This window comes from Schistocerca nitens, chromosome 7 (genome assembly GCF_023898315.1).
Source record: "Schistocerca nitens isolate TAMUIC-IGC-003100 chromosome 7, iqSchNite1.1, whole genome shotgun sequence".
NCBI classification, from domain to species: Eukaryota; Metazoa; Arthropoda; class Insecta; order Orthoptera; family Acrididae; genus Schistocerca; species Schistocerca nitens.
The window spans coordinates 11,189,801-11,202,805 of record NC_064620.1 but is presented as its reverse complement, the minus strand read 5'-3'; the positions used below and the strand labels follow the sequence as shown (position 1 = coordinate 11,202,805).

General features: G+C 44.4%; 1 protein-coding gene across 16 annotated transcripts in view; it reads right to left on the bottom strand.

Annotated features, from left to right (window-relative positions):
• LOC126195116 (CUGBP Elav-like family member 2) overlaps positions 1-13,005 on the bottom strand; it is a 1,269,424-nt gene that overhangs the window by 390,108 nt on the left and 866,311 nt on the right. For all 16 annotated transcript variants that reach the window (XM_049933591.1, XM_049933590.1, XM_049933595.1 and 13 more), the window contains one exon: positions 7,525-7,573. In XM_049933591.1, coding sequence (XP_049789548.1) covers positions 7,525-7,573 — 49 coding nt within the window. The remainder of the gene's footprint in view (positions 1-7,524; positions 7,574-13,005) is intronic.

The following is a 13,005-nucleotide window of genomic DNA, read 5'->3' as shown; positions in this document are numbered from 1 at the left end:
GCCTCGTATTTTCACGGAGTAGGATCATCTCGGATGAGTGTGTCCGCACTTTGCAACGTTGCAGCAGTCACAGCTCTGTACGACCGGACGGCACGCGGGACATGGGACGGGTTTGCGCGACCTACCTGCGATGATGACAGACGGCTCGGCCAACGACTCGCCGGGCTTTTGTTCACGTAGACATTCTGCAAATGCCTATGAATTTCTGCGATGCTCTGATTTTCTGCCCGTGGAAAGACAATGACAGCTCTCTGCTTGGAACGCTACATATAGCGCCATCACCTATCGGAAATTCATTAAACTACAGCGGCTGAAGTCGGAATATTTCACCCTGTCCTACAACAAACTCTACATTAATTCAGCCGAAACTGACTGAGAAAAAAAAGTGTGCTGCATTACTTACTGAACGCCCCTCGCACAAACTTCGCAAGCCACCGTTTGCTGCACTTCTGGGGCTAACTCGTACCACAAGTGATTTCTTTTCCCGTTACACGCGTCGGGACCTTTGCCTTTCGCGGGCAAGTGCTCTACCGACAGAGCTACCCGAAGACAACTCACGATCTTTCTTGACAGCTTTACATTCTGTTAGCATTTAAAATAGATTCAACGTAGTTCATGTTTACACTGTACACGAAAGCCAATTCACGCACAGTAGACAACCAACCACAAACACAAAGTGCCTCAAACTCAAGTTCGTTTCTCACATGATATCACGAAAACTATGGCTGAACGGAAAGGGCAGACAGACAGATTCCGTATTCCTAGATTACCGAAAAGCCTCTCACATGGTGCCCCACTGCAGTTACCTAAGACACATGCATACAGATTAGGTTTCTAAATATGTAAGTGGCTCGAAGACTAGGCAATCAGTGGACCTCAGTACCTTGTCCTCTACGGCGATTGTTTATCTGAGACAAGAATATCGCCAGGAGCGCCCCAGCGAAGTGTGAAAGTACCACTCTTATTAACTATCTAGAGGTAGTATCCCTCCTGAGAATGGTCAGGGGCTATTTCTCTGGTGTTTGAGCACTTATTTCAAGTTTCGTTTCCGAGTTGTGCAGCTTCAGTCAGAGCAAACAAACAGTGCCCATCACGCCTTTCACAAGACGCCAAGCGTAGACGGAAAGTCTTTCCCCTTGCAAATAAAATGATTTTTGAAGTTGAATTCTGCGTGTGCATTCGATAGACCGATCCCACATTAGTGTACGCCCATATTCGTCTTGTCGATACCTATGAACAGTGACAGTAACACACTAAGAACAACCAGTCCGGCCCACGATCTCTGCTACCGCCATGCACGCAGCGCTACTCAGCTGCTGCTGGACTGCTGTTAATATTTCGTGTTTTAATGTCCCTGTTCTACATCCACATACATACTCCGCAATCCACCATACGGTGCGTGACGGAGGGTACCTCGTACCACAACTAGCATCTTCTCTCCCTGTTCCACTCCCATACAGAACGAGGGAAAAATGACTGCCTATATGCCTCTGTACGAGCCCTAATCTCTCTTGTCTTATCTTTGTGATCTTTCTGCGAAATGTAAGTTGGCGGCAGTAAAATTGTACTGCAGTCAGCCTCAAATGCTGGTTCTCTAAATTTCCTCAGTAGCGATTCACAAAAAGAACGCCTCCTTTCTTCCAGAGACTCCCACCCGAGTTACTGAAGCATTTCCGTTCATAGGTATCGATAAAACGAACATCGGAACACACTAATCTGGGAGCGCTGTATCGAATGGGCACGTAAAATTCCGATTTAAAAATAATATTGTTTGTAATGGGAAACAAGCTGACGGTTTCTGCTGCCGATGGGCGTCGCATGAAAGTAATAACGAGCAGTAAGTGTTTGGGCTGACTCCTGCTATGCAGTGCAACAACGAATCCAAGTATCTGCCGATACACCATGGCGTATTCTCGTTCTGTGCTGCTTTCACTGCGTGGTGTGTTTATTTTTAACAGATAACGTGAAGGGAGCAGTGCAACTGCATAGATAACTGGTTTTAAGGCCATAACCACTCTGCACTGTGAAGTCTAAACTATATGTTAACGAGTAATGTCTGAACGTATTCTGCGTGGAATGACCCAACGTCGCTATGTCGATGTTAACTCTGAACCGACATCGAAATCCTCTTCGACGGTGAATCACTGTTGTTCTGATTCAGTTATACATATTAAATATGAAAGTAATTTTATGGAGTGTGATGGTGAAAGGATACAGTACCGCCCGACATTGAAAATAGGTACAACATACTTCATTATTCTTGTCAGAACAACATTTTTTGTAATAATAACTCAATTTCACTTAATACACCGAAGCCGGATACCAGTGTAGGAAAGAAGGATAATTTATTTATTTAATTGTTCACATGTGCACTCCCGCAAAATAAATCCCTACCTCCAGTTTGGTGAGATCTGTGAAATGAATGAATGTATGGTCGTCTGCTAACCGCAGATAGTGAATGTGCAATATACGATCATCTTTGAGACGGTACTTTGGTCACCTTTGGTCGAACCAAAGAGGTGAAACTTACCGGAGCTTTGAGCGCCTGAAATGTGGCTGACCAATAGGTGGCATAGTCTTCCCCCACCTCGACAGAGGTGCGAGATGACCTGAAGAACGGCCATGTTTTAGTACTCCGCTGCTGGATCTAGTGTTGGTAAGACCTGTCTTAGGTGTGCTCCGTAAAGACAAAAGAGTGGAGACGTGGTATGCATGTGAAATACTTAGGAGTAGTTTAGAATAATACTTTCTCTATTTCAGGAACTTTTGTGGGGAGAATTAAATGTCAGGCAGGTAATATTAATGGGATTGTAGTAATCTTCGGAAGTGACCAACGGTCACAATGAAACCACGTGTAGCAACAAGTTGAAATACTTCCGTGTGCTTAAGTTAAGCTGAATTACTAGCGTGTGTACAATAAGTTGAAATATTTAAGAAATAGCGTGTGTACCATAAGTTGAAATATTTAAGAAATGGCGTGTGCAGGACTTGAAATTAGAGACGAGTACTTCCACGTGGTGAGTACTGTGTGAGTCTCAATCTGTGTATGAGACGAAGGATAAAGAGAAGTACTCGTCCATGGTATCAGTTGAGGACTCGCGTGTGTGATGAATATGTTCTTAATATTACTTTGCGTGTTATGTTTCCGTGTGACGCTGGATTCAAACTCTAATACTCTGAGAGTGAAGCAAGGTGAGTCAGCCGTCTATCCAGCAACGCCACTTGGCTTGCATTGCACAGTAAGACGTGCGTATATCCTCCAGAGTTCGTAGTAGGAAAGAAAAGTTACGAAGTGGGGCAGTGTCGTGTGAAACTGCGATGAGTACTGATTGAAGTGGGGAAGCTGAAAGTGATGTGATTCTAACGTTGCGACTATTGTATGTGTTGTATTGTACATAGCCAGTGTGATGTATTTCATGTAATGTAAGTATGTGTGGTTTGCACGGGAGAGTAGCAAGATAGGTTCAGAGGCAGTGGGTTATGCATGTTCCTTTTTGTACCGCTCGGTCTGGAGTAAATTTTCGTGATGATGGGTGTGAGAGTCGAAGTGTGAGATATAGCAAAAGATCCACCATCCTATCCAGAAAGTGCACTGTAGCGTTAAATAATTACGAGAGCATAAGATAGAGAATCACCAATGTAAAGCCATGCCCACTGGGCGGAATTTCTCATGTGTTATTGTTGTAGGTTATAGAATGTGTGTGTTTAGGTTATAGAATTTATCGGAATAAATAAGATATTGAAAAGAAAAAGATTGGTGGCCTTTTCCTTCGAAGTGAATGTTGTCATGATACCCAGAATTTATAATGTGTGCGCCATTCATATTCAGTGCGATGGCCACGTGTGGATCAAAGCCGTTAAATAAGAAAGAAAATGTGGCATTGCCAGTGCGTAGTGAACAGTCAGAGTTGTGTAAATTACTAATAGTCAGATGTGCGTTTCCGCTGCGTAATATCCAAAAAGGAGAATAACTTTTAAATTAATTGTGAGTACTAGAGTTCATGTTACTCGATAAATAAGAATGAATCCACTCGCTTGGCAGACCACTCATCTTGCAGGCCTGACTGCTTGATGCCACAGTATGAGCAAGGCATGTGGGTGCCTCCCAATGGAAACAAAAATCGTAACCCCTTCTTCTCTCCTGTATAAACTTCGAACTGTGCACGTGTCAACGGCTGCTGATAAACCTTATTTAACGTGAGATTTCTCTGGTTTTACAGTCATAAGCGTTTTGTGATATACACGAGAAGGAAGTAATGCACCGTTTCCGGCATCGGGCAGGTATCTGTTCCGAGAATAAGAAAAAAACACTTAATTACTTTTCCGAAACTTGAAAAAAGCACCTAATTACTTTTCCGAAACTTATTTTCCTCGTTGTATCAATGAACTGTTCTTAGAAACTTCGAATACTGTTAAGAGGAGAATATCGTTCCAATTAAAGGAACCGTAATAGCTTCAATATCTCTTTAGACGAAGCTACAAAATTACCTGGCAGTATGCATACGGAGCGTTCCGATTTAGGACGACGATATAGAACTAATCGCAGACAGAACTAATGTCAGACAGACTCATTGAAAAAATCGTCCCCAGGAAGTGTAGTTTATCCACGAAGGAGGTAGCTTACGAGATATTCATTCAACCAATACTTCAATATTGTTCGACAGTCTGGGATCCGTAAAAGACAATATTGATGGAGGAGACAACAGATCCAGAGAAGAGCAGGCTTTCATCATATGTTCGTTTAGTACGTGCGAAAGCATTACGGACACTCGTCCTGTTGCAGTGGCACACGCTGCAAGGGAGGGCTAGTACATCACGGTGCGGTTTATTGTTAAAATTCAGAGAGCGAAAAGACCATGAACGTAAAAATCGAGATTAAAGCTCACCCGGAGACTTCAAAACAAACCGCTCTTCCGCGGGCTATTCGTGATTGGAACAGGAGAGGCGGTAGACGAAGTACCCTTAAGGAGTACAGACGTAAATGTAGGGTGGTCGAAAGACAGGTGACCTCATTTATGTAGTTGTCATTACTTTCTCGCTTGCAGAGGTTTAGGTGTGTGTGTGTGTGTTGGTGGGAGGGGGGGGAGGGGGGGGAGGGGGGGGGAAGGGGGCTGGCGTAGTAGTAGTAACGTGACCTGGGATCAGAGAGAGATTTCGATTCTCGTGAAACAGTTTTGAAACTTTTCGCTAACTACTATCTCATGGCAAAAACAATCCAACGAGAAAATTCACAGTAGGATAATCGGAACGTCACAGTAGTAGCGGCGGAAGGACAAAACGTTTTGTTGTTAGTTTGTAATTTCAATCCGAGTTGCGGGAACAACATTATACTCCATCTCCCAAACACCGAGCAACTGTATTGCTTTCATTGTGTAACGTGCACTTTACTCTCCGCAGACTGCGTATCATTGCAGTACGCCATTTAGTTTCCCTCGTCTGTCAGTTCAAGTCTTAGGGAGATGAGCAGTAAACACGGCAATTCAGAGGTGGAAGCGCACCGCGCCCAGAAGGGAATCAACGGATCTGTGGACGTATTTCTCTCGGCTCATTGAGGACTGACATTCACGAAGCTTGGCACAACACTGCGGGCACCATGCCAACGCCGCGGGCTCGAGACATCCGCATCTCTTTAGACCACTGTTCAAAAAGTTAAAAGTGCACGGCCATGGAGTTACAATGTTATGGGGAGTGACCTCTCTCTCCAACCGAACAAACTGAATGGAAAGAGGGAACATTGGCGTTCGTCTCCCCCAAGACCCACACAAAAGCAGCATTTGTTTTGTTTTAGGGCGCAAAAAACGACTTGGGTCATACGCGCACAAAAGCAGCATGACGACTTTGTTTCTTCAGAAGACTGCCCTGAGACTTCAAGGTTGAAATTATAAATTTTTTTGAACCATTTTTGTTGTGTGCGAGACCAAGTTTTACTTTACTAGCTTTCTTGACCGAAAATCAGTTCGGAGCCCTGAAGTCACTTAGTGATTTTTTTCGTGTGCCAGTAAGTTACAATTCCTTCGTTACGGCCGTTCGACGCCATTCTGTTATCGTGGGATTAAGTACATGCGATATTCTCACAGGAAAACTCTTACTACTGTCGTTACTGGAGTGTAGTATCAAACAGATTTTAACATCAACGAGGTAACTTGGTTCAAAGGGGACGCTCTTCACACTATACTCATTATCGATACATGATCGTAAGAAAAAGTCGGGAAGTTTGCCTTGAAGTCAGTAAAGAAGGAGTCCAATCTTAAATATCCACTCCTTATTTACAAATGCTTTTGTGTGAATAATTCATGTTATAATTCGTTCCACTCACAACAATGGAATAGGGCAAATACCTGTAGCGCGAAAAACTACGGCCAGTAACGAACATTCCAGAGGTTGGAGACCGCACCGGCGGTAACAGGAATCGGGAAAACGTCACTACAGTTAAAACCAATTTTTTTTATTTTCCTATGCCGCTCTACGATCGAAGCAGAATCTCAGTGATCAGCAACTGCCCATATATTTTTTCGATTAAATTCCTTTTATGTGCGCATTACCAATTTTCCACGTTTTTCCAGACAAGTCGCCACCCTAACTACGCACTCGCTATCCGTATGACTACAAATGAGACGTGATTTGCGTACTGAGTCCGTATTCAGCGGAAAACGATCTACAGTTCGTTGTTACATTACAGTTAGCCCTAGTAAGTATCGGTCCTCTCAAATCAGTCATCAGCTGTGACAAGTCCTGTCAGCACAACTTTCTTCCACTATTCATGCAGTTACGGCAGGAAGCAGTCTGAATTTACAGCGGCTTATGCGCAACTTACGTCGGCAGTTGATCTATTTCAAAACTATCGATTCAATAATCAGTTTGCACACTGATGTATGAAACAAAGCTGCAGAAGGGACCCCAGTTTATGTCTTGCATGTCACAACCTCAAGCAGTAACTTACTGATTTTCATAGGTACAAAAGGAAACACAATCAATTGGTCTAATAGTTTTCAAGAAATATTTTTAGGGGAAAATCCTACATAGAAAAAAAACAGTAGACCGAGACCACCCACGCCTAACTTTGCGATCTATGAAACGAACTTTGTCGTATGGTGAAGACAGTACTTTAAAACCTTACTGTGGTCTATCGCTATATGGGAGTATAAAGCGGGAAAGAAACGACTGACATCACACGTATTCAGCACACATCAACAGGGATCAGCACGAGTAGTGACTGGACACGACGACGTTACTTCGCAGTTCCCGGTAACCCAGTTCGTTCCCCATGCCTTCTAACCGAATGACCTCGTTCTTACATACTAACATCGCTCGACGTCCAGTGAATTTCACAACCGACCTACTGGCGGCGGCTCCAATTTTCGCTTGACATGTAGTCTCGTGCTACCTGTTTAAAAATTTCTAAGAGAAGAAGACCTCAGTGTCGCTCTCACCTTGAACTGGGCACGAACTGCAGGCGGCCCAGCCCGATACCAAAATTCGCCAAACGAAATAAACTAGAGAAGCACAGAGAAGGCCGTGACTCACCGTTCCTGTTCTCGCTGTCCGCAGGCTTCATCTGGATGGGGTGATGCATCTGGAACAGAGAGAGGAGCGCAGTCAGTGGGTGGTCACGTGACAGCTGACGGGGTGATACGGCGGCAGTATTGGCGGCATGTGAGGCGCTGCCGACACGTCGCCGCCTGCGGCTGGATCTCTGCGGAAAGAAGCGGCCGGAGTGTCGGCTTCATTTAAATTCCGCACAGTCTATCGAGGCAGTCGACCTTCTGCCGAGATGGTGACTTACGACTTGTTTTCTTAATGTTCTGGTAAGATTAGCTTCTAAAAACAGTCCGACCGCGGGCACGAGGAAACTACTTCCAGCTGTTACGCGGTTCTGAAATTATGCAGAACGTGCAATTAATTTACGTCAGACATAGCATATACATATTGATATTCTTAAAAGAAGAGGTCAATATCATTCTCGAATTATATGAGATATAAGAGTTAACATTTATTGTACACTACTTGCCATTAAAATAGCTACACCAAGAAGAAATGCAGATGATAAACGGGTATTCAGTGGACAAATATTATACAAAATTTGACATGTGATTACATTTTCACGAAATTTGGGTGCATAGATCCTGAGAAATCAGTACCCAGAACAACCACCTCTGGCCGTAATAACTGCCTTGATACGCCTGGGCATTGAGTCAAACACAGCTTGGATGGCGTGTACAGGTACAGCTGCCCATGCAGCTTCAACACGATACCACAGTTCATCAAGAGTGGTGACTGGTGTATTGTGACGAGCCAGTTACTCGGTCACCATTGACCAGACGTTTTCAATTGGTCACAAATCTGGAGAATGTGCTGTCCAGGGCAGGAGTCGAACATTTTCTGTATTCAGAAAGGCCTGTATAGGATCTGCAACATGCGGTCGTGCATTATCCTGCTGAAATGTAGGGTTTCGCAGGGATCGAATGAAGGGTAGAGCCACGGGTCGTAACACATCTGAAATGTAACGTCCAGTGTTGAAAGTGCCGTCCATGCGAACAAGACGTGACCGAGACGTGTAACCAATGGCACCCCATACCATCACGCCGGGTGATACGCCAGTATGGCGATGACGAATACACGCTTCCAATGTGCGTTCACCGCGATGTCGCCAAACACGGATGCGACCATCATGATGCTGTAAACAGAACCTGGATTCATCCGAAAAAATGACGTTTTGCCATTTGTGCACGCAGGTTCGCCGTTGAATACACCATCACAGGCGCTCCTGTCTGTCATGTAGCGTCAAGAGTAACCGCAGCCATGGTCTCCGACCTGATAGTCGATGCTGCTGCAAACGTCGTCGAACTCTTCGTGCAGATGGTCGTTCTCTTGCAAACGTCCCCATCTGTTGACTCAGGGATCGAGACGTGGCTGCACCATCCGTTACAGCCATGCGGATAAGATGCCTGTCATCTCGACTGCTAGAGACACGAGGCCGTTGGGATCCAGCACTTTGTGTATGAGAAATCGGTTAGAAACTTTCCTCATGTCAGCTAGTTGTAGATGTCGCCACCTGCGCCAACCTTGTGTGAATGCTCTGAAAAGCTAATCATTTGCATATGACAGCATCTTCTTCCTGTCGGTTAAATTCCGCGTCTTTAGCGTGTCATCTTCGTGGTGTAGGAATTTTAATGGCCAGTAGTTTATTTAGACATATTCCGAAACGACTGTAGAACATCAGACGCAATTACAATTTTACATCTAAATGGAATTTTTAGTTTCGTACACTAGTGGTAAATATAAAAAGATGTAGTACCTTAACTAATGAACACTGACATGAGCAACAGCTGCGAAAAACCTAAATCTCAACAGCAGTGCTTCAATTTATGTTCAACGGCTCGTGTGGGGTGTTCCCGTACCGTCAGTTTCCACTTCTGCTACCATGAAGAACTGTGACAGCTTAGGAGTTCATAAAAAATACGCAAAGGGCGTTTCTATAAACCTGCTGTTGAGGAAACCTGCTGTTGAGGAAACACTTTTCGGACCTGTCGCTGAAAGATATTGTTATAGTACGCTATATGAAAACAATTGGGTCGTTACATTCTTCAATTTAGCGGGAAAGTGAAAAGTTGCAATTTATGTAACGGTGATAACCAAGACTTCACCGAAAAAGATTTTAGAGTTTGTTGAGTTTTCTGAGTATTTCAGTGGAATGGAATCGTGGTCTCTGGTAGTTCGTTATAGAGTAATAACGCAACTTTCATTTATTCAGTTTGTTACCACAATTATGACTGGTCCTGTGAAAATACGCGGTCACCAACACATGCAACACGACAAACAGAGGAATGCAACGCCTCTGGTAGGTGACCTAGCACTGTGATACTTATACCGTCGCTACGGCAGCACCCCCGCTTAGCGTCGTTACGCTTCTCTTCCACTGTATTCCATGACGCCATGAAGGAGGTGCGTATCAGGCTAGTCATCATCGAAGAACCTACCCCTATTGTAGTTATCACTGCTGACGGACAGCTAACACTGCCGGAAAAACCAGCTCGTGTGAGTACGAAAATCGTTGGAATGGTTCTGAGCACTATGCGACGTAACATCTGAGGTCATCAGTCCCGTAGAACTTCCAAGGGAACCTCCCCATCGCACCCCCCTCAGATTTAGTTATAAGTTGGCACAGTGGATAGGCCTTGAAAAACTGAACACACATCAATCGAGAAAACAGGAAGAAGTTGTGTGGAACTATGAAAAAATGAGCAAAATATATAAACTAAGTAGTCCATGTGAAAGATAAGCAACATCAAGGAAAACACAAACACAGGAGCGTCGTGGTCCCGTGGTTAGTGTGAGTAGCTGCGGAGCGAGAGGTCCTTGGTTCAAGTCTTACCTCGAGTGGAAAGTTTAATTTTTTATTTTCAGTTTATGTGACAAACTATTATGTTTTCATCAGTGTTTTGGGAGTGATTATCACATCCACAAGAAAACCTAAATCGGGCAAGGTAGAAGAATCTTTTTACCCATTCGCCAAGTGTACAAGTTGGGTGGGTCGACAACAAATTCTTGTCATATGACACACATGCCGTCACCAGAATGTATCAGACGTGTTTTTCTGTGGAGGGATCGGTTGACCTACGACCTTGCGATCAAATGTTTTCGGTTCCCATTGGAGGGGCACGCCCTTTCGTCTACTAATCGCACGGTTTTGCGGCGCGGTCGCAAAACACAGACACTAAACTTATTACAGGGAACAGAGACGTCAATGAACGAACGGACAGATCATAGCTTTGCGAAAATAAAGAAAGAAAATTTTTCACTCGAGGGAAGACTTGAACCAAGGACCTCTCTCTCTCTCCGAAGCTGCTCACGCTAACCACGAGACCACGACGCTACTGTACCTACGCTCTCCTTGATGTTGCACATGGACTAATCTGTTTGTTTATTTTGCTTATTTTTCCATAGTTCCACACAACTTCTTCCTGTTTTCTCGATTGATGTGTGTTCAGATTTTCAAAGCCTATCCACTGTGCCAACTTATAACTAAATCTGAGGGGGGGGTGCGATGAGGAGGTTCCCTTGTTAGAACTACTTTAAACCTTGAGAGGTGGCATGAGCCCCCTCTCATATTTCTATCTTACGATTCTCCTCTCTAGTTGCATGCGGTGGAGGGTTGCTTTTCCTTAACACGCGTACTTCCCACGCAGCGTCTCTCGTCACCCGGGTGGGCCGGTGACAGGCGGGCTCTGTGGAACTGGAGAGAGTTAAGCCGACGTGTGTGAGGCAGTCGAGTGAATGCTTTTCAGACGCCGACATTGTCAAGAGACACGCCCGCTGGGGTGTGAAGTAGCGGCTGGGCTAGAGGTTCCGTTACTTCAGAGAAACTTTGCGAAAACACTTTCTGGCGGGCTACCAGCGAGGCGTGGGAATGACTTGTGTACCCACGCAGTTGCGGCGGGAAAATTCCCGCACTTTCTGCAAAATCAGCACAGAAATTGGCGCCAAGAATCTCCATTGGTGGAATGGTAGTGCTCCGGCAATGGAGTGGAATTTCCGCCGGTTTTCGAGTTGCTGATGGAACGTAACCACGGCCACTGTCGTGGGGGCGGGAATGTTCGGTGTTCGGCCTGTACGGGTGCTCTGGGTAGTCGGCAGTCGCCTTTCGGTCGAGGACGTCGGAGCAACCAGCCCTCGCCTGCGGTACGCCAGATCGTGTTCTGGGAGATAAGAAGACTGTTGGTAATGTACGTCCGCAGCACCGGCAGATAGGGATTTTCCTAGGTGATAATCAGAGCTCAGCAGAGCGCGCCTGTTCACCCTTTACTAACTTTGTTCAGTTTCGAGTAGCAGCAATTACTATTGGGTTAGCTGTGTGTCTCTCTTGAGATTTGAGTGGAAAGGAATTGGCTCCACATACCACTTCGTCTTAAACCTCACGATCTAAGTTAGGGACAACTTCACCTTTACTGTGTTTGTATGAATCTCCAATTTTAGCCAATTTGATGTTTTATATTTCCTGTGTCTCTTTTACTATTCTGCATTTAATCTTAATAAATCATATTGTTATTTTGGACAGAACTTTCTTTCTGTTAATCAATAGAGCAACCCTATCATTCCTCACTATGCTAATGAAACCTTTGTTTATTTAACTTATTTATCAAATTAAATTATTGCAGGTGCCAAACTCTCTTCTACTCCACTAGCAGGGTTGATTAGAGTCAGTTCGCGTATTTGTTTTATCCTTGTGCAACAGCAAAAGTCGGAGTTAGAATAGGGGGGGCTTAGAGCATGATTTACACATGTGGATTCTAGTAGAATTTAGTGATAAATACACTACTAGCCCCGGCACCTCGCATAAAATGGCGACCCTTAGCCTCGGATCTTTCCTGCGAATCTTCTGATAAGCAAGCAGTAATATTAGTAGGGACACTCAGAATTTTTTTGCTTAATTAATACGCAAGTTTTTTTCTGGTAGTTCCGCGTTTAGTTTTTAAGTAGCGGTGCATGTTTACTGTTTTTGTTTTCAGCGTATATATTTGTTTGTTTGTTCATTGTTTTATATGTTTCTTTGATGTGGTGTCCGTACCACTTCACACTTTGTCGAATTTGTGTGCGGTTTCTGTACCACAACAAATCGTGCGTATAATTACAGCGTTGGAGCGGCGTTGTTGAAATTTTATGTTTATGTGTAAAAATATATGGAGTAGATTAATTTTATTGTGCATTTTAGATAAATTTGTTTTTCATGAATGATAACGAGAAGTAAGGCACGACTATTATCGAGCGCAGCTAAAACAAAAGAGGATAGCATAATGGATAAGGGGCAGCTTACTGACGGGAATAGGTTCGGAGATGACATGGGCACATTTTTAGCAGGGCAGGACGCCAGGGTCATTGATGAGGAAGGTGATTTGGACGCGATCTCAGAGCAGCGTTGCGGCCGTGATTATGATAGTGAAGTAGAGGATGAAACAGAGACAGGCACACAGGTCGAGACGGTAGCAGAAATTTATAATCAAACGAACG